Genomic DNA, 21,231 nt, shown 5'->3' on the forward strand with positions numbered 1-21,231 from the left:
TTGATGTGTGGAAGGAGTTCGGAATGTAGGCCAGTGTTTCCGCTGCACTTTTTGGATGAGAGATTAAACCAAAACGCCACTTCCGATTTATAAGGTAAAGTAAATGATCCTTCATTCGAGGAAGGATTCTTCAGTGTATGCTGGCAGAATATTTGCCCCACAACTGATGAGATTTCTCTCCACCAGCCCCCCCCCCCGCCCCACTAGATATTTTGTTAGGATCTTGCTGTGCACTGCTGGCACCATCAATGCAACGATGGCCATGCTTCAGAACTAGGTCATTGGCAATAAAGTTCTTTGGAATTTCCAGAGTTTGAAAAGTGCTGGTGGGAACTTTTTTTAAATTAAATTCATTTTTGGGGATTTGACAATTGCTGGCACAGCCAGTATTTATTATCTGAGGAGGTGATGGTAAGCAGTCTTCTTGAATTGCAGTAGTCCTTCTGCTGAAGGTACTCCCACAGTGCTATCGGGGAGAGAGTTCCAGGAGATGGACCCAGTGACGAAGGAGCAGGGATGTATTTCCAAGCCAGGACGGTGTGCATCTTGGAGGGGAACCTGCAGCTGGTGTTGGCCAACATCTGCTGCCTTTGTCCTTGGTGGTGGCGGTCACAGTCAGGGACATATTGTTTGAGTAACCCAGCTGAGTAATAGCAGTGCATTTTGCAGATGGTACACAGTGCTACCATTGTGCACCAGTGGTAGAGGGAGTGCATCTTTAGGTGAATGGTCAGTCTTTTTCCCAGGGTAGGGGAGTCTAAAGCTAAGTTTTATCTAGTTTACCTAAAACACTGGTTTGAGGTGAGAAGGGAAAGATTTGAGAGGGATCTGAGAGGCAACTTTTTCACATGGAGGGTGGTGGGTATTTGGAATGAGCTGCTAAAGGAAGTAGTAGAGGCAGGTACAATTAAGACATATATGTGGATAGGAAAGGTTTAGAGGGATGTGGGCAAATGGGACTAGCTCGGGTAGGCAACTTGATCAGCATGGAGGAGTTGGGTTGAAGGGCCTGTTTCTGTGCTGTGTAACTCTTCACTCTGTGGTTGATGGGGTGCCAGTGAACTGGGCTGCTTAGTCATGGATGGTATTGAGCTTCTTGAGTTGCCATTGCACTCATTCAAGCTGGTGGAGAGTATTGCATTTGCACTCCTGATGTGCATTTTGTGTCAGGAGGTGAGTCACTCGCCACAGATCCCCAGACTCTTGTAGCCATGGTATGTATTTGGCTCGTCCAGTTGAGTTTCTGGTTAATGGTGGCCCTGCCCAAGTTGATGTTGGGGAGCTCAGTGATGGGAATACCATTGAACATAAAGGGGAACTGTCTGGACTCTTCATTCGAGGTGGTTATTCCCTGTTTGTGACATGGGTGTTACTTGCCACTTCTCAGCCCAGGTCTGAACATTGCCTGGGTCTTGATCTGTGCAGGAGTTGCAGATGAACACTACACAATCATCAGGAAACATCACCATCTCTGACCTTGTGATGGAAGGATGGCCACTGATGAAGGTGATTAAACGTGGGACTCTGCCCTGAGAGACTCCTGCTGTGATGTCCTGGGACAGGGGTAATCAACCTCCTGACAACTACAACCATGTGCCATTGTGAAAGATGTGTCACTACTGGAGTCTTCCCCTCTTAATGCCCATTGATTTTCAGTGTGCCCTAATACCATGCCACAAATGCTGCCTTGATATTGATGGCAATCGCCCTTGTCTCAAGGCTGTGGTGAACTCTGGAGCAGAATAGTCTCGGCAAAACCCCAGCTGGTTATTGCTGAGCAAATGCCGCTTGATAGCTCTGCCAACGTCAGCAAGGAATGCAGGGCATTCGCCTCATGCAGGGGCCTCTCTTCACTTCAGCCACTGGCTACCTGACCCAGTGCTATGCTTGGGTTGGAGAAAGTATCGAGGTTCATATACACCTTGGAGCAGGGATACCACTCAAGCAGTGGAGGTCTTGTCCAAGATGTATTTATGCAGAAGTATCATCCTTGGTACAGTCCAGTATTTCCCAGAACTTTGGGTTCTAGATTAGAGCTAACTAATTTTTTTCCCTCTATTTATTCATTGGATACAGTGGCCAGCACTGCACATCCCGTATTGTGCCTGCTATCCCACTCCCAACATACAGTGACTATCTGGGTTATTTCAGAGGGACATTGGGAGCCAACCATATTGGTGAGTCTGGAGTTGCACAGAAGTCTAGAGCAGGTAAGGACGGCAGATTTCCTTCCCCGAGAACATCAGTGAACCAGATCAGTTTTTACAATTATCCAATGGTGACTGTTGCTGAGGCTTGTTTCTCATTGATCTCCTATGTCACCAGTGAGGAAGCTCCTGTCATGTGGTCAGTGAGCACCTCTGGTGAAGGGACAAGCACTTGAGGAAAGAAGCCTTGTTCTTTGTTGGTTGGTTGTGTAATCATTTGCTGTTTAATGGTGGACCTGTTCCTGTCTGATTTCAGTCTTATTTTGTATCGGACTATGACCCAACGATCGAGGACTCCTACACCAAGCAGTGTGTCATCGATGATCGAGCTGCACGACTAGACAGTAAGTACCATCCAATGTTCCCAGTGTGACTTGTCCCTACCATCTTGCCTAGAAGTTGGTCCAGTTTTGGTGAGCTTCAGTTAAATCTAGTATCAAACTGATAGTCAATAAAATTGCAAAATTAACACCTCCATTGTTTTGAGAAAGTGTTAAGAGGGATTGAGGTTGAAACTGCTGTTTCATGGATGCTGCTGATTGCTACACAGCTTGCAGCTATGGCACATGCAAGCTAACTTGTGGTTGAACCCAGTGATCTCACAATGGCAACCTGAGAGCAGATGGTCACGCCCCATAGCCGTGAGTGATCTCTTGCCCAGTGGCAACGTTGGGTCACCGATCAAAGGCGGATCACAGGAGCCGCAACCTGCACTGAGGGCTGCCACTTACACAACTGAAAGTTATCAGGAGACGCCAGAGTTAAGACCATAAGATACAGAAGCAGAATTTGGCCATTCGGCCTATCATCTGTTCCACCATTCAATCATGCCTAACTTTTTCTTCCCCCAACCCCATTCTCCTGCCTCCTCCCTGTAACCCTTAACCCCCTTACCAATCAAGAACCTACCAATCTCTGCTTTAAATACACCCAATGACTTGGCCTCCACAGCCCTCCGTGGCGGCAAGTTCTACAGATTCGCCACCTCTGGCTGAAGAAATTCCTCCTCATCTCCCTTTTAAAGGGACATCCCTTTTTATTCTGAGGCTATGCCCTCAGATCCTTTCCACATCCACTCTATCCAGACCTTTCAGTATCCCATGGGTTTCACTGAGATTCCGCTCCCCATCCTTCTGAACTCCAAGTACAGGCCCAGAGACATCAAAAGCTCCTTGTCAGTTAAGCATTTCCTTCCTGGGATCATTCTTAAGAACCTCCTCTGAACCTTCTCCAGGGCCAGCACATCTCTCCTCTGATATGGGGCCCATAAGTTTAAGATGCAGGGTCTTGACCTGAAACGTTGACCGTCACTCTGCCTCCAGAGATGCTGCTTGACTCACTGAGTTCCTCCAGCAGCTTGTTTCTTGCTGAAGGTTATTGAGGGTGACTTCCAACCTAAAAATGATATGCTGGGGAGGAGGATACTTGAAATTGGGCAGACTTCACTACTCACAGCAGAGGTACTCCTTGACCTGTGTTAATGAGGCAGATTGTAAATGGCCACTTTTTTTTTCCCCCTCCCACTAAGTAACTAATACATGTGCACACATTGATGTCATTGCAGGCACAAGATACAATGCAGGGAATACACATTGGGGACAATCACACCAGAAGATTAAAAAAAATAATCAAATAGTGCTACAAAAAAAGTGTCTGTGGAAGCAGGAAATGTTTGGTCTAATTATCAAATGGAGAGGGTTTCACCAGAATGTTATAAAGTTATACAAGATGAACAGCATCTTTGGTCCATCACATCTATTTCAACCAGTGAACACCCATCTAAGCTGGTTCCACCTTCTCTCACATCCCATTAACCTCCCCACTGTCCAGCTACATGCCAGGGGCAGTTTGCAGCAACCAATTAACCTACTGTGACACACATTCACAAAGATGTTCCTGTGACGGGAGGGTTTGAGCTACAAGGAGAAACTGCTTTCCCTGGAGATTAGGAGGCTGAGGGGTGACCTTGTAAACATGAGGGGCATAGACTAGGTAAACGGTCAGTCTTTTTCCCAGGGTACTCTAAGGAAACAAAGGATGCTGGAATCTAGATGAAAAACACGATGATGCTGGAGGAACTCAGCAGGCCAGGCAGCATCCGTGGAGAAAAGCAGACGGTCAATGTTTCGGGTCAGGACCCTTGTTCAGGACTGAAAATAGGAAAAGGGGAAGCCCAATATATAGGAGGGGAAAACAACAGTGATAGGTGGACAAAAGAAGGGGAGGTGGGTGGGCCCAGGGAGGTGATGGGTAGGTGTGGGGGCATAGGGAGAGGTAAGTTTTTCCACACTGGGTGGTGAATGAGCTGCCAGAGGAGGAGATGGAGGCAGATACAATAATAATGTTTAAAAGGCTTTTGGACAGGTGCTTGGATGGGAAAGGAGGGATATGGACCTAATGTGGGCAAATGACATTAGTTGGGCATCACGGTTGGCATAGAAAGGGACAGTTTCTCTGCTGTACAGTTCTATGATTGTATATTTTGAATGTGGAAGGAAAACTATGGAAAACCACCTGGTAATTGGTTTATTATTCTCTCAAGTATACAGTGAAAAACTTGTTTTGCATGCTATCCGTTCATATCATTTCAAAATATCAGTACATCGAGGTAGTACAAAGGGGAAAGGAACACACAATGCAGAATATAGTATTGCAGTTACAGAGAAAGTGCAGGTAGACAAGGCCAAGGCCATAATGAGGTAAATTGTGAGGTCAAGAGTCCATCTTACTGTTCAATAGTCTTGTAACAGTGGGATAGAAGCTGTCCTTGAGCCAGGTGGTACATGTTTTCAAGCTTTTGTAGCTTCTGTCTGATGGGGGTGGGAGGGTAGGGAGGACAGAGAATGTCTGGGGTGGGAGGGGTCTTTGATTCTGTTGCCTGCTTTCCCAAGGCAGCAGGAAGTGTAGACTCTCATGAAAGGGAGACTGGTTTTCATGATGGACTGAGCTGTGTCCACAATTCTCTGCAATTTCTTGTGGTCTTGGACAGAGCAGTTGCCATACCAAGCTGTGATGCATCCGGATAGGATGCTTTCTATGGTGCATCTATTTAAAAATTGGTGGGGGTCAATGGGGACATGCCAAATTTCCTTTGCCTTTTGAGGAAGTTGAGGAGCTGGTGTGCTTTCTTGGCCATGGCGTCTACTTGGTTGGACCAGGACAAGCTATTGGTTATGTTTACACCTAGGAACATGAAGTTCTCGACCATCTTCACCTCAGTACCATTGATGTATGCTGGGGGAGAGGTGTGCTCCACCCCACTTCTTCCTGAAGTCAATGATCAGCTCTTTTGTTTTGCTGACATTAAGGGAAAGGTTGTTGTCATGACACTATGCTACAAGGTGTTCTATCTCCTTCCAATACTCTATCTCATTAATTATTTGAGATCTAGCCCACTATGGATACAAAAGCTGAAAATGCATATCACCAGGCTTCAGGGCAGCCTCTATCCACTGTTATAAGACTATTGAACGAACCCTTTGTACGATAAGATGGACTCTTGACCTCCTAATCTACCTAGTTATGGCTTTGTATCTTATTGTCTACCTGCACTGCACTTTCACTGTAACTGTAACCGAACTTGTAGATGGAGTTTGAGCAGAATCTGGGCATGCAGTCATGAGTGTATAGGGAGTAAAGTAAGGGGCTGAAGGCATAGCCTTGTGAAGCACCAGTATTGAGGATTAACAGGGCAGAGGTATTGCTGTCTATTTTCACTGATTGTGGCCTGTTGGTCAGGAAATCAAGGATCCAGTTCTAGAAGGAGGTGTTGAGTCCCACGTGTAGGTCACAGGGAGAACATGCAAACTCCACACAGACAGCAGCAGGGATTGGGATTGAACCTGGGTCTTTGGAGCTGTGAAGCCTTGTATTGCCCTTAATACTGTTTAGCTCCAGTAAAGTGTGCCCAAAATTGTAGGTTGTGCACACTTTGTGTTCTCTTTTTACAATCCATTCCTATCTTTCTCTAATCCAGTTTCTCGGTCTGTCCTCATGCGACCGTTCTGCTTGTCTAAAATCTTAGCTGCTCGCATTCCCATTGCACCATCAACACAGTCAGCCAATCGTAAGGCACTTGACTCAGGTGGTTACCAAAGCAAATTTGATGTAGTCACCAAAGGAGATCAGGACAGGTGAACCATAGACTGGTCCAAGCAGGAGGATTTGGGGAGGGGATTCCTAAGTTTGGAACACTGATATTTGAAGGATTGATGCTCAGTGGTAGGATGAAAGTAGGTGATACATGATGTGTTGGTATTGGGGGAACGCAGTAGTTACAGGACCTCCCTAGGTTGTGCACGCCCCGCACGTGTGAACAAGGGTTTGGGAGACCAGTGAGGAGGGTTTGCAGGCTGGCTGCCGCTGAGCTACAGGTATCTTCTGGTGGGTGGGAGCGGGGAATTTCCACGTGCTTTCTCTTCTCTACCGAAAAGTCCGGATTACGTACCGTTCTCAGGAATGGAGCCCTGGGGACTGCCTGTCTGACTGCAGGTTGGAGTGAAAGACGCGAGACTGCGGAGGGATTTGAACCCCTAAACCAGCTTATAGAACTAAGATGATCATGAAGATGCAGCACATCGAGTAAACATGACCTTTACTGGTGCAGTTTGATCTGCAACTAAACTGCAAACATGGTCCAAATAATACAAGATGGTAATCTTGTGTAACCCTCTCTGGAGGTAGCCCACTAATCTTTTTAAGAGAGCTCTTTCCCTTGCAGTTCATAGATGCACACCACAAGAACAATTTCAGGGCACACTTGGTTAATTGCTATTTCTGATGCTGCATTGTATGCATGGAGCAGTGTTGAGGGAGATGACGCGAGTGTGTGGGTGTGTTCATGTGTGTCATTTGTATTTAGATGGAGAGGGTCCAACTGCAAATCAGACACTACTTTTTAAAGAGGAAGCTCTGAAGTTGTGTTTGAGCCTGCCTGTGAACATTTTAAGTGAAGCACGGGCAGCCTGCCGTCCTACTTTGTGTTCTAACATTGAACACATTGCCTGTGTGGGTGAGCTGGTGATAAATGACCTCATGATTGAGACTCCAGAGTGTTCCAGGACCTTTAGAGACCAAGTACTAGTTAGAGTTGCCAACTGCTGGAGAGGAAGATTGTGTTTTTGGGGAATGATTGTGATTTATTAGAGAGAAACTGGCTGGGTTTGGTGGGGATTTTTCCTTGTATATTTATTGTTGGCCATTTCTTTGAAAAAGGCAGAGGAAACTGGGGTGGAGGAGGGAGGGTGTGTGTGTGTGAGGGAGTGAGCTCAGCCTGATCTGAGCCCCTCTGAGCAACAGTCTATTACTCATCAAGAAAGATTCTGTTTTTCCTAGTCCCTCCTTGTACGGTGCATATCTTACCATGAAGGAATTTTAATTCTGTCAGTGTGGGGTAACTTCCCTGGCTGTAACCACGGAAACCATGTCTGAAACTTGTCTGTGCTAGCAAATGCTACTGTAATGGCCCTGAAGACTGACTGTGTATTAGAAATGGATTGAATGATTTATCCTTGCATTTCTGTGGGGCTGTTCACATTCCCCTCAAGTTATCCCTTGACACTTCACAGCCAATGATATTGCTTTGAGCTACAGCCACTATATAAGAGGTGACTGGCCCGTTAGGCTCCCACAGACGATGGCAATGGTTAAAACCACACTAGATCATGAAGTTGAGTGAGGGGTAAATATTGGTCAGTCTGCCAATAGTTTATACATTCTCCACATGGGTTTCCTCCCACGTATCAAGGTATGAGAGTTGGTAGCGGCGGCTGGGGGGAGGGGTGTGTGTGTGTGTTAAGACCATAATACAAAGGAGCAGAAGTTGGCCATTCAGCCCATTGAGTCTGCTCCACCATTCTATCATGAGCTGACCTATTCTCCCATTTAGCCCCACTCCCCTGCCTTCTCACCATAACCTTTGATGCCCTGGCTACTCAAATACCTATCAATCTCTGCCTTAAATACACCCAATGACTTTGCCTCCACAGCCACCTGTAGCAACAAGTTCCACAGATTCACCACTCTCTGGCTAAAGAAATGTCTCCACATCTCTGTTCTGAATGGGCGCCCTTCAATCCTGAAGTCGTGACCTCTTGTACTAGACTCCCCTACCATGGGAAACAACTTTGCCACATCTACTCTGTCCAGGCCTTTTAACATTCAAAATGTTTCTATGAGGTCCCCCTTCATTCTTCTGAACTCCAAGGAGTACAGCCCAAGAGCCGTCAAACATTCCTTGTATATTAACCCCCTCGTTCCTGGAATCATTCTAGTTAACTTTCTAGGGTTGTTGTGAATGTGGAGGATTAAATGGATCAGTAGCATTAGTATAAATGGGTATATGATGGTTGACCCAGACTCAGTGGGCTGAAGGGCCTGTTCCTGTGCTGTATCTCCCTAGGACTGACTACGACTACAGAATGAGATCTTCAACATCTGCAGATGAAAGTCTGTTTTAACAGCTCACCTGTGAGACTACTTTAAAAAGGAAGGTCTAAAATCCAGTGAGTCTGATTTGTGAGCATGAAGTGGCACTGTACTGCATCTGGTAGAGCTGCTACCTCCCAGGTTCAATCCTGACCTCCGGTGCTGTCTGTGGAGATTACGCGTTTTCCCTGTGGGTGGGTTTCCCAGGGTGCTCTGCTTTCCTCCTGTACCCTAAGGACATGCTGATTAATTTGCTCCTGCTAGTTACCCCTAGGGTAGGTGCCTGGTTGGAGTTGGTGGGCATCTAAGACACAAATCCTTGCAGGGGAAATAAGTTGAGGAATGGGACTGACGGTGTTGCCCTGAGAGCTGGCATGGGTTTGATGGACTGAATGGCTTCTGGTGTTGCATGAATACAGGCAGCCCACCTTCCTAATTAGTGTTCAAACATTGAATGTATTGTCTACCTGGATATGTCAGTGACGAACTACCTTGTGGTTGAGACTCCCAAGTACTCCAGGGCCCTGTGACACAGCACAGGTTGTAGTTGGGTTTGTGGACAGTGTTGAACTCCCAAGGTACTCTACCCCGGTGTTGGGCTGGATTTTGCTTCCTGAGGCAAGAATGCAACTAGCTGAACCACCACTGATTTGGTGACCCTGTACTTTGTGTCCAATATCTCCCTGCTCCTTTTGGGGGAAGGAAGTTTCCTGGTCAAGTGTACACATGATGCCTGTGTCTGCACCCCACCACGCACAGCACCACCCCCCCCCCCACCGCCCTGAAGTGGCCTGGTGATCTACTTGTTTGTACCAGATGATTCCAGGAGGTGACTTGCCACCATCTTCTTGCGATTGACAATAAGTGTTGGCCTTGCCATCTCTGTGTCTGAATAAAACTTTTTTTTCTTTCTTCCCCCATCAATCTTTTTAGTTTTGGACACTGCCGGCCAAGAGGAATTTGGCGCGATGAGGGAACAGTATATGCGGTCAGGCGAGGGTTTTCTACTTGTCTTTGCCATCAACGATCGGGGAAGGTAAGGTGGTTTTCTGCCTCCCTTTTTCCATTAGTGGTGTTGTGCAGAGAAGCCCCTCCCCTGGTTACTTGGTGGTTCCATGCCCTGTGCTACAGAGAGCACAGAGCTCACTCCTTGCATAAAACTAGAAAGGTGGTAGTTCTGCTTTGACAGAGGAAAGCTTGCTGAATTATAGACAAAAGCAGGGGTTGTAGAGATGGGCAAAGAGCCAGTGTGTCCATGATGGGCTGAATGGCCTCCTTCCTGTGCTGTGCCTCTCTGGATTCAACCCAAGCTTCCTGTTGGGACACCTAGGTCTAGTTGATGATGTTCCGTAAGGTGACCTCTGCCCCACTCCCACTTTCTTGCCATTGCCATCAAATCCAACCCATTTCCCTTTGTCTTCAAGGCAAGAGAAAACAAATCTGAAACCCCAGTCAGACAGCCCACTGAATCCATAAGAGATCAGTCTTGAATTCCCGGGAATGCCAGGGGAATCTCCAATCGCCAGCTGGTCAGCTCCACCTCTGTGCAGAAATCAGGGTTTGGGGGAAGGGAGAATGGGGTTGGGTTTACCTCCCCTACCCAACTGCTAGTTTAGCCATCCGTGTGCTCCACAAGAGTCAAGTGACCAACGTGTGGGTCTCAAACTCCCATCCCGGAGTGCGTTAGCACTATCCGACAGGAGGAAGAAGGAAAGCTGAAGAGTGATATCTCCCGATTTTCTTTCCAGTGTCTCTCCGAGGCTCTGCTCTCATCAGCACATTACACACAGATGCTCCCTGTACCAGGAATCCCCTATCCACATAGGCTATGGAAATCCTTGGAGAAGGTACCTTCTCACACAAACTCCAGGCCATAACTCCTGCCTTGGATGTGCTTGCCCCAGATAGAAACTCCCAAAATAAAACCCTTTTCCTGTTCATTCCGCAGTTTTGACGAGATCAGCAAGTTTCACCGGCAGATTTTGCGAGTGAAGGACAGGGATGAGTTTCCCATGATCCTCATTGGGAACAAGGCTGACCTCGAACACCAGCGACAGGTCAGTCTCGCCTGGGTGAGCAGTGGGGGGGGGACTGGTGGAGAGGGTGGGGATTTGTATTAGGTGAGTAAGTAACCACTCATTTTGCAGGTGACGAAAGAGGAATCTGACAGTCTTGCCCGGCAACTCAAAGTATCCTATCTGGAGGCTTCTGCCAAAATACGGTTGAACGTAGATAACGCGTTTCACAATCTGGTGCGCGCAATACGGTAAGCTCTTTAACCACTCTGTGGTGAGTCCGTACTTTAATGGCTGCGTCCAATACAGTGCCAAGGGATGTGGGTTAGTTGCAGAGGTTAAGCCAATTGGGCCTATAGAGGGTTGTACAGTACAGAAACAGGCCCTACAGCCCAACTGCCCAAGATTCCCATCTAAACTAGTCCCATTTGGCCCATATACCTCCTAAACCTTTCCTAACCATGGACCAGTCCCGGTGCCTTTTTAAATGTTGTTCGTGTACTTGCCCCAACCACTTCCTCTGGCAGTTCTTTCCATCTACTGACCACCCTCTGGGTGAAAAGGTTGCCCCTCTGATTCCCCTCTCCCCTCACCTTAAACCTATTCCTTCTAGATCTTGATTCCCCAACCCTGGGGTAAAAAGATTGCACATTGGCCCTCAAGATCACCATTCTTCTATGCTGAATGAGGGGGAGAAAAGAAAGTCCCAACCTGCTTAATCTCTCGCCATAACTCAGTCCCTCGAGTCCCGGCAACATCCTTGTAAATCTCTTCTGCACTCTTTCCAGGTTAGTGGTATCTTTTCTATAGCAGATTGACCAAAACTGAACCAAATGGGGCCTCTCCAATGTCTTGTACAACTGCAACATGACATCCAACTTCTGTTCTCAATGCCCTGACTGATGAAGGCCAGTGTGCCAAAAGCCACGTTCACTACCCTGTCTACCTGTGATGTTATACTCCGAGTTTGGAAGAATGAGAAGTGATCTCATTAAGAACATACCTGGTTCTTGCAAGGGTTGAGAGGGTAGATGGGGTTGGTGGGGGGTTAGATGCTTTCCCCTTGGCTAAAATGTCCAGAACCAGGAGTCACATACTCAGAATAAGAGGTTGTCCATTCGGATGTCCTTCCCTGGGGGGTGGTGAATAATGGAATTCTCCTTGCAAGAGGACAGGTTGAGTTGCTGACTCTTCAGTTTTTTGGGTCTGAGGATATGGGATTGGTGCAGGGGAAGTGGACCTGAGGCGAAAGATCAGCCATGGTCTTGCTCAGTTGTATCACAGCCATGAGGGTCAGAATAGCCTACTGCTCTTTGTGTTCTGTCAGCTCTGTGGTTTCCTATCGAGCCCTTGTAAGGTGTCCCAAGGTGCTTTGTGGGAGTATTGCCAAAGAACTTTGGCACTAAACCATGAGATACAAGGGAGGGAGACCAGAAATATGTCAAAAAAAGCAACTTTAAAGGAGCAACAGAATGGAGGCAGAGATGTATGGGGAGGGGGGTCCAGGCAGTAAAGCCATAGCTGCTGCGACCAATCTCATGTAGCCCCCTAATGGATGCCCAAGACCTCGTAGTTATGCTACAGAAATCTTGCACAGCTGTAGGGGCCAGAGGGAGTGACACAGGATGAGGAAGGATCCAGAGGAAGGGGGTGGCAGGGGCTGGAGGAGGGAGGGAGTGGGGGGCCAAAAGTGTTGCATGGAAATGGGGCACACTCAGGGTGAAGAATGAAAACGTCCTCGTCAGCAGATCCATCCAACCATTGAGGACCCTGCTTCTTCCCCACAGTCCTGCTAATTATTCTTTCTCGAGGCTGTTCAAGCCTTTCTGAGGGTGTGGGTGTTTTTGTTTGTATCGGCATCTGTATGAGCAATGAATTCCAGATCCCCTTTTTTTTTTTGTTTCGTTTTCGACCACCACCCCCCCACCCTTTTTAGAATGGGGGTGGGGGGAGGGATAAAGTTTTTCTTTATTTTCCTTGAATTCCTCTTACATCTTTTGCCTCAGATTTTCAGTCCGTCCCTCTGTCCTTGATCCCTGCTAATGGAAGAGCTTTTTTTTCTTACCAGATCGAAACCCATCGTTGATTTTTGTCCCCCTTGATCCATCCTCCCCTTGGGTCCTTTTGCTTTGGGAGAACTGCCCCAGCTTCTCCAGTCTAAACCTGGAGCTGAAATCCCTCATCCATGGAACCACTCCAGTAAACTTATTTTTTTCACACACACACACACCCTCCCCAGGACCTGTTGGTGCCCTTACTGCAGTTAGCTGACCAGACATGGATGTGGTTACTCCTTTTGTGGACTTTGCATTTCCCAAGATCTCTCTTGCACTGAATCATCGACGAAGAGGCACGAGGTGGTGTGTGAGCAAACAGTGAGTGCATTTAACAGAAATAATTGTAAGAGAGAAAGGGAACATTTCTGAGGGAAAAGCCAGATTAAATTTCTGCTTCCTTGCCTGGGCTGTCTCATCAGTGACCTGCAGCAAATCTATTGATATTTGAGAGAGAGTTGTTCTCGTTTTTTGTTTGTATTTTTTTCCACTGCATTCCCCCCCCCCCCCCCCCCCCCACCAATGCATCTTTTTCTCTCTATCCCCGCACCCCGCTGCCCACCCCACCCCATCATTTTAATACCAGAGAGGTTTGACTTTTTGTTTCTTGCCACAGGAAGTTCCAGGAGCTGGAAAGCCCTCCGAGCCCGCAGCCCAAGCCCACGAAGAGAGAGTCCAGTGGGTGTCCGTGTGCCCTCCTGTGAGCCCTCCTGCCCTTGGGGCGAGTTGGCTTTGCTTTGAGCCGGAACCTTGGGACATCCGCTCCTCCAGTCTTCCTCCACGGCATCTACTGACGTCCCCTCCTCTTGAACTAGCGACCATTGTGGAATTGCCGAAGATCACCTCCTTCCCTCACCCCCCCACCTCCACCAACCCCCCACCCCCGCTCAGCAATGACACTCGCAAGTGGGTTCGTGCTCGCTGCTTTGGGAGACGGTATTTGGTGACTGGTTCAATCTGTTTCTTAACAAACTTATCTCTTTTTACGGAAAGAAAAATCTCCAGTGATACTTTTTTTGAGTGGCCGGAACACAGGGAAACTCTGCTGGAAAAGTGAAGCCAGGAATGCTGGACAGGGTGGGGATTTTGCACTGTAGCTGTGTTTTTGGGGGAGGGGGGGTGGTGTTGGGGTTGGAGGAAGGATGTACCAAGGTCAACCTTGTCCTACTGTAATTGACACTACGGGTCACTTGTTGCTTTAAACCGATCATCATCTTCAAACGGGTGTTTCAGTCATGGTAACTCAAGACCGTGATGCCTGGGAAGTGGGGCATAGGTCAAGAAGCCCAGAAAGGGTCATTGTTGGCAGGAGCTGTGGGTCTTGGCTTCCTCTGCACACCCGATCAAAGCAATGAAAAGACCCCCTTGCTGACCACCCTAGTGCTGAGGACTTCCCAAGTCAAACTGTTCCAATTTGGCACTTGCCCTTGTGGTCTTGGGCAGAGGGGGTTACACTGGGAGGTTTGGTTTTGTAGGAATTTGTATTGTTCAACCATATGACCTATCAGATGGTACCTGTTGGGATTTCATTTCCCAGTACCTCTGCTTGACAGGACGGTTATTATTAATTGCTCCCTGGTTGGATGTGTCCTGTGCCAAGAGAAGTGTTTCTGATGGGTCAACTTGGCATCTCTGGATAAAGTGTGCCTACTCCTGATCACTCCAGCAGTGTTGCACTTGACATCATTGTAGTGGAGAATGAATTGGTATCAAGGGTGATCAACACCTGAGGTGCCTCTAAAGCTAGAGAAGGTCTTTTGGTTTGGTTACCCTGAGAGGTGCAGAGTTTTGCAAAGGGCTAAGCTGACCATGGTGACCCATGAGCTTAACAATCCACTGCTCCTAGAATTCCTACATTCAAGTGCTTCCTGGTGCTTTTCAAATGGGATTTCTCTCCCATTTCCCATACCCACTGCTGCCGTCCCTCTGTGGAGTCTGATTCCCCTGCAGAGATTCTAGACAGGGCAGACCCATTGCTTTTGCCCAAGTGCTTAACATCTTTCTACAGCGTTGCTCATTGGAGAATTCTGCAGATGTTTCCAGCTGTCAGTTTTCCATCTTTCCCCTATCCTTGCGCCACTGCTTGGGATTCATACACTTCCCTGTTGTATAATTTCTAATTCCACCCCACACACCTCCCTTCCCCAGACTGCTGTTGGTGCAGTGGTGTTGGGCTTTGCATTGGCTGTCCAGAGGCTGCTAGCAATTTCATTCCCCTCCCTTAACGCCCAACAGAGACGAGAATGTTGACATGAGTGGTCAGGATTAGGGGGTGGGGGAGGGATGTGGAATTGTCCCAATACAAACTCCAACATTCCTGCACTTCCAGCCTTGGCAGAGCATCTTCCCATCTGATGACCTTCCCTGTTGATCAACATTCCTGCCAGGTTGTGCATTCTACCATTCCTGCCATCTGTCCTGAGTCTCCCTACTGTAGGCCAGCGTTGTCCAATGCGTTACTTGCTTGCGGCTAAATGGGGGCATCTGGATGTGACTAACTCCATTTCTGATTGATTAATAATGGGCCTTATTATTGGTGCTGTGATCAGTGCTCAGTCCCACAGTGAACTCGCATGAATTGTGGACTTCCAGTAAAACTCTGATCTGATGGTTCAGAGTGTAGTTCACTGGGTGTGAATTCCTATATTCCCTGTAAACTTGCTGGGTTCATCAGAAAACTTGTTACAGGTCCTCCCCATGTTACAACAGGGTTCTGTTCCTGAGAACTGTTCATAACCCAAAGAGCTTGCATGTCAGACATGCAGCTGCCCAGCAATGTATTTAAATAAAAAGAAATACATTAGGCCAACCAAGAGCAATGTGTAATTAAACCAGAGCATTTAACTCAATCATTCAGACTTCTTTGCAAGATGCAATGATATTGCCACAAACTGAGTTTCCAGCTGTAGAAGATGTCTGCAGCAATTGTCAAATCCATCCCACTGGTCTCCCAAACACTCACTCGTATGGATGGGCTGTATATGTTGGGTGTTTGTAACCTGGGGACGACCAGTATTCTACTGTGCAACATCTTAACCGATAAAAGTGCTGGGTATTACCAAGAGTAACAATCATTCTGGAACCACCACAGTGCTGATGGTGCCAGATTATCAAAATTTTATGTAGTTTGATAAATTGACAGCCAAAGATTTTGATCATTTCACTGCTATATTTGCTTTGAAATGCAGTGGGTGCTTTGGTAAAGCAGTGAAGTAGTGTAGAAAATGGTTCCTCCATTAGTGTGAGTGTAATAGTGAGTGATATCTACTGGGCAACACTGACAGCCAGTCACTGGACCAGAGTGCAATATTCACCGTTGACTGTAGGCACCATTGCATGCAGAGGACTGGGGTTGGCCAATCTGTTGCTTGACTGTAGAAGGGGTACAGTGTTCTTCTGCAATAATCCACCAGTCAATCCAGAACCTGAATAACCCCAGCTGGCATCTGCAGAGATTAGCCAAGACTCTGTTGGAGCAGTGTGACACCTCCCAAGTCCTGGAAACTGATGTTCGATTACCCATCTATCTGTTCTGAAGGTACTCCTTGTTTGATAGTTGGAGCCATGCATGTAGAGAGTTGGTAGTTTTAAAGTCCAAAAGTTTTCAAGAGAAGGGGGATTTAAAATCCATAATTCCAGAAGAGGATCCCCAATCCTAGAGGAATAAGGATATCAAACTCTCTCTCTCTCTCTCTCTCTCTCTACCTTGAACCCCAGGGCTTGGCCGTCCCTTGTGTGACTGTGGCAGCAGCCTTCTGCTGGATGTTGACACCATCTCATGGGAGGATGCACCAAGTTGTTGTATCCTATTCCAGTACTGGAGGGATAAAGCATTGCTCTGTCTTCTGTGTCAAGCAGTCAAGAGCAGCTTTTGTGTCTAACCTAGGGACGGTCACAAGTTGCAAGAAGATGCCACCTCTGGAACTTGTGTAGCTTTCTGGACCTCCTCGACACAACCTCGCCACCCATTTCCCAATCCTGTTCCCCAGCACCATTGCTCACCCAAACTCTTTACTTTTAATTGTTCACCTTTAACTATTGTTAGATATGGCTTTTGATGTATAGTTAGAGGTACATTGTGTTTATATTGGAGCAAGGGCTGTCTCTCCAGCACAGCTGGAGTGTGGCACCTCAATGTAAATGTTCATTCAAAGTCATTAAAGTACATTTGTAATAAACTTGTTTTTGTGGTTGTTCTGGGAATGTCCATCTCAATTCGTCAACTACCAAACACAATAGAGAATCTTTGGCTGCAAATGCTTCTGACTGATGTGGGCACTGCTTCTGTTTGTGACTTTGGCCCAGTGTTCATTACACTTGAACCAGGCCATTTCAGAGTGGACCATATTACTGTGGGTTTGGACTCAAAGGCTGGAGTGGGTACAAATGCCAAACTCCTCCCGTGAAGGGCATTAGTAAAACGGATGAGTGGCTTTTAAAGACGATCAACTAGCTTTCTCATTTGTACCCGTGTTTTATAATTTTAAATTCCATAGTTGCTGTGGTGGGATTTGAACTCTGGTCTCTGGAATGTTAGTTTACTAGTCCAGTAACTTAAAGTAACTTAACTGTTGCATCACCACCATTTTCTGTGGGTATGTTCAAGATCTGTGTGTCCAACCTACAGATTGGTACCCAATCTAAATATTATAACTTCAGGAAATATTCCACACTCTTTAGGAAGATGTTGATGTCTTTGGAGAGGGCACAGAGGGGACTATCTGGTGATATTTTTTTTTCAGCAATTAGGTATTTGGAAGATTGGGAATATTTCTGTGGGAGAAACAAGATGAGGCCATTTAACCCCTTGAATCTGAGCCTGTTCTGCCTCTTAAATTAAAGATGGCTGATATATTTCTATCCCAGTTGGGAACCTTTTGACTGACTCACTCTCTGGTTCCTCTTGTGTATGGAGGTTGCTACTGTTCTATTGGCATCTCTCCTGAAGGCCGAAGTTCTTTGTCACGTGAAAAAGGAAGGGATGCAATGCCAATTATGTAGCTCTTTTACCACAGTGAAATGCCTCAACACTTCCTAGCAGCATTATCATAGAGCCACATAAGGTGAGGGAAATCTTGGTCAGCGGGTTGGGCCTTTAGAGTCATTTTTAAGGGAAGTGGGAAGTTTAATGGCTTGAGGTCAACTAACCACTCCTGATGAGAAAAGTCATTTACAATGCCAACTCTGTTCCAGGTTGCTATTGAGGGTTTTCCACATCATCATTGAGTTGTGAATGTGGCTATATCACAGGCAAATGGCTTCACCACAATAGTGATATTATTGTGTAGACGGCCATAGCTCAATGGGTAGAACGCTTGTTGGGTGTGAAAAGGGCGTCAAACCCCACTGCAGTGAATTGAGCCCATAATGCAGTCTTGTCACTTGGAACTAGTATCATTCATTACAGTACAGAAGGAGGCCATTTGTTCCACTGAGTCTGTGCTAGCTCCTTGCGGAACACACTATTCCCCCTATAGCCATGCAAATTATTTTTCCTTGTGCTAGTCTCCCTTTCAAAACCAACAATTGCCTGTTTCTACCACAGTTGCAAGGTAGGAGTTTCGTTTGACAATTGTGTTGAATCTGTGCACCTGGTTCTTGAACTGCCCACGAATGGGGAATGGGAACAGCCCCCCTATATTTATTCTGTGTGAGCATCAATCCTCCTCTTAACCTTTGTGCCAACTTCTCCGGTCAAACCTTGGAGCTGAAATTCCTCGAACTATTTTGTTCCCACATGGGGGACCTTCACACACTTCCTAAAGTATGGCGACTGAATTGGCTGCAATACTTCAGCTGTGGCCTAAGCAGTAATTTATAAAGATTTAATGACTTCCCACCTGTGCCTTATTATTGTTTTTATTAATACATATTCATTCAAGGGATATGGGCTTTGCAGGCTGAGCCAGCATTTAATTGCCCACCCCTAGTTGCCCTTGAGAAGGTGGTGGTGAGCTGCCGCCTTGAACCACTGCAGTCCTTGAGTTATGGGTCTACCCATATAATGCTGTTGGGGAGTTCCATTTTGACCCAGTGGCAGTGAAGGGATGGTGATTATATTTCTGAGTCAGGAAGGCATGAGTGGCTCGGAGGGCAACTTGCACGGTTTACACAGTAGTGTAGTGGTTAGCATAACGCTATTACAGCGCCAGCGACCTGGGGTCAATTCCAGCTGCTGTGTGTGAGGAGTTTGTATGTTCTCCCCATGTCTGTGTGGGTTTCCTCCCACGTTCCAAAGACGTACGGGTTAGGAAGTTGTGGGCATGCTATGTTGGCGCTGGAAGCATGGTGACACCGTGGGCTGCCCCCCAGAACACTATGCAAAATATGCATTTCACTGTACGCGTGACTAATAAAGATACCTTTAATTTCCAGGGGCTGGTGTTCCCCATGCCCTCATCTTTCTAGCTGGTAGAGGTGGTGGGTTTGGAAGGTGCTGTCTGAGGATTCTTGGTGAATTGCTGTAGATGGTGCACGCTGCTGCTACTGTGTCCGTGGTGGAGTGAGTGAGTGTGTGTGGATGGGGTGCCAAACTAGTGGGCTGCTATGGATTAAGCGAGTGTTGTTGAAGCTGCACTCATCTGGCCAAGTAGGGAATACTGCAACACACTCTTGACTTGAGCCTGGTGGATGGTGGACAGGCTTTGGGGAGTTAGGAGGTGAGATGCTCACTGCAGGATTCCTAGCCTCTGACCTGCTCTTGTAGCCATGTTGTGTGTATGGCTTTCCCAGTTCAGTTTCAGGTCAACGGTAACCCTTGGGATATTGATAGAGTGGGATTCAGTGATGGTAGTGCCATTGAATGTCAGCGGGTGATAGCTGGATTTTCTCTTGGTTGGATATCGTCATTGCCTGGCATGTGTATTCTTTACTAAACATAGTCTTGATGTGTTCTACCACCCAGCCTGTGACTTCATGGGTGGGGGTGGGGGGCGTAGTGCTACACATTGAACCAAGACAAGACACCCAAAATGGATGAGTTAAAATGACAGGTTGTTTGGGCCGGTGAGGTGTCAGAAACTCAGATGGTGATGGCACTGGCGTGGTGAAGCTGCAGATGTGGGAGTGAAACACAGGACTGGTCAACACGGTCTTTAAGCTGCAAGTTAAAACAGCTGAAAGAAAGTACCCTGAGGGAAAAGCAGTGTAGAGAACACTTTGGAATGTGCTGCCAGAGGTGGTGGTGAATCGGGCACAATTATCACCTGGACTGCCTCCTAAAGTAGGCAAGACATGAGAAGAATACGGTCCTAATGCAGGCAAATGGGATTAGCATAGGTGGGTAAAAGGGTCAGTATGGATATGTGGGTCAAAAGGCCTGTTTCTGTGCTCTGTGACTGTATGGTTGTAAATATTCACCCTGTGCAATTCGAAGTTCCTGGTAAGCGATGGGGGGATGCTTTTCCATGCAGTGCTGTTAATGTGGGTTAGAAGTGATTTTTCCACCCCCCCACCCCGCTTCCTCTCTCCTGCTCTCGCTTCCCTCTTTGGCCAAACGACTGGAGAGGAGGAGGATGTTTGATGCGGTGAGTTGCTGTGATCCAGAACAGGCTTCTTGGGAGGGCGGTGGAAGCAGGGTAAGTGCTAAAGGGTGAAGGGGTTCTGGTCTCTGTATAACAGCAAGGAACAGGACAGAGTGGGGAGCTCTTTCAAAGAGCTGGCAGAGGTTTGTTTGGAGGTTGGAATGGTGTTGGGAATCCCATCAGTGAAGGGGGGAATGGTGTGGGAAGACCATGGGTGAGGTACATCACATGGAGTAAGATTGGCCCTCCCTTCGTCGTCCTCTGCCATTGTGAACATCGTGGAGGGAGGGGCTGGAGAGAGGAAGATACAGGGGATTGGGTTGGAAGGGGTGGGAGGAGGGGGTCACCCTGATGAAGGAGTCACTCATAATGGGGACAGGGTTACTGTTGATGGGGGCAGTGGCCAACGGGGTGAGAAGCACATGGATTGGGGGGGGGGGGGCGATCGTGCTGTTGTCAGGTGGGTGGTTGCACTGATGAGGAGGGAAGGGGTGGGGCTGTTGATGGGGGTGGGGGTCACTCTGATGTGGGAGGGGAAGGTCAGGCTGATGATCTAGGCTTGGGAGTTACACCTTACAGGAGTCTGAAAGAGCCACATTTGCAAGTTGTTAATAGTTGATTGGCTGCTGTTAACTAGTCAATAAAAAGTAAGGGTCAAACGGAGTGGCCATTTTGGAGCGGCCATTTTGAGAGGGGCTGCTGTTTAGTCAAAGTGCTGCTGGTTTCAGTGGGCTTCAGTGAGGAGGGCGAGCAACACTAAAGTAAGATGAGGGTAGGTTCTTTTTTTCTCTCTGTCTCTTTATTTTCCCTCAAAGCTTTTTTAGTCATAGCAGGCGAGCTCAGACCCATGTCGTGCTCCTCCTGTGCAATGTGGGAACCCAGGGAGGCTGCCGGTGTCCCTGATGACCACGTGTGCAGGGTGTGTCCAGCTGCAGCTCCTGACAGACTGCATGATGGCACTGGATTCACTTTGGAGCATCTGCGATGCTGAGAATGTCGTGGGTAG

The 21,231-nt window shown here is 47.4% G+C and overlaps 1 protein-coding gene across 1 annotated transcript in view; it reads left to right on the top strand.

Moving 5' to 3' along the window:
- Positions 1-14,648, top strand: part of LOC127585497 (ras-related protein R-Ras2-like) — a 36,440-nt gene extending 21,792 nt beyond the window's left edge. Inside the window, exons 2-6 of the mRNA XM_052042993.1 lie at positions 2,464-2,551; positions 9,567-9,669; positions 10,582-10,690; positions 10,781-10,899; positions 13,319-14,648. Coding sequence (XP_051898953.1) covers positions 2,464-2,551; positions 9,567-9,669; positions 10,582-10,690; positions 10,781-10,899; positions 13,319-13,406 — 507 coding nt within the window. The 3' untranslated portion in view covers positions 13,407-14,648. The remainder of the gene's footprint in view (positions 1-2,463; positions 2,552-9,566; positions 9,670-10,581; positions 10,691-10,780; positions 10,900-13,318) is intronic.
- The last annotated feature ends 6,583 nt before the right edge of the window (positions 14,649-21,231 follow it).

Source organism: Pristis pectinata, chromosome 33, assembly GCF_009764475.1.
Source record: "Pristis pectinata isolate sPriPec2 chromosome 33, sPriPec2.1.pri, whole genome shotgun sequence".
NCBI lineage: Eukaryota > Metazoa > Chordata > Chondrichthyes > Rhinopristiformes > Pristidae > Pristis > Pristis pectinata.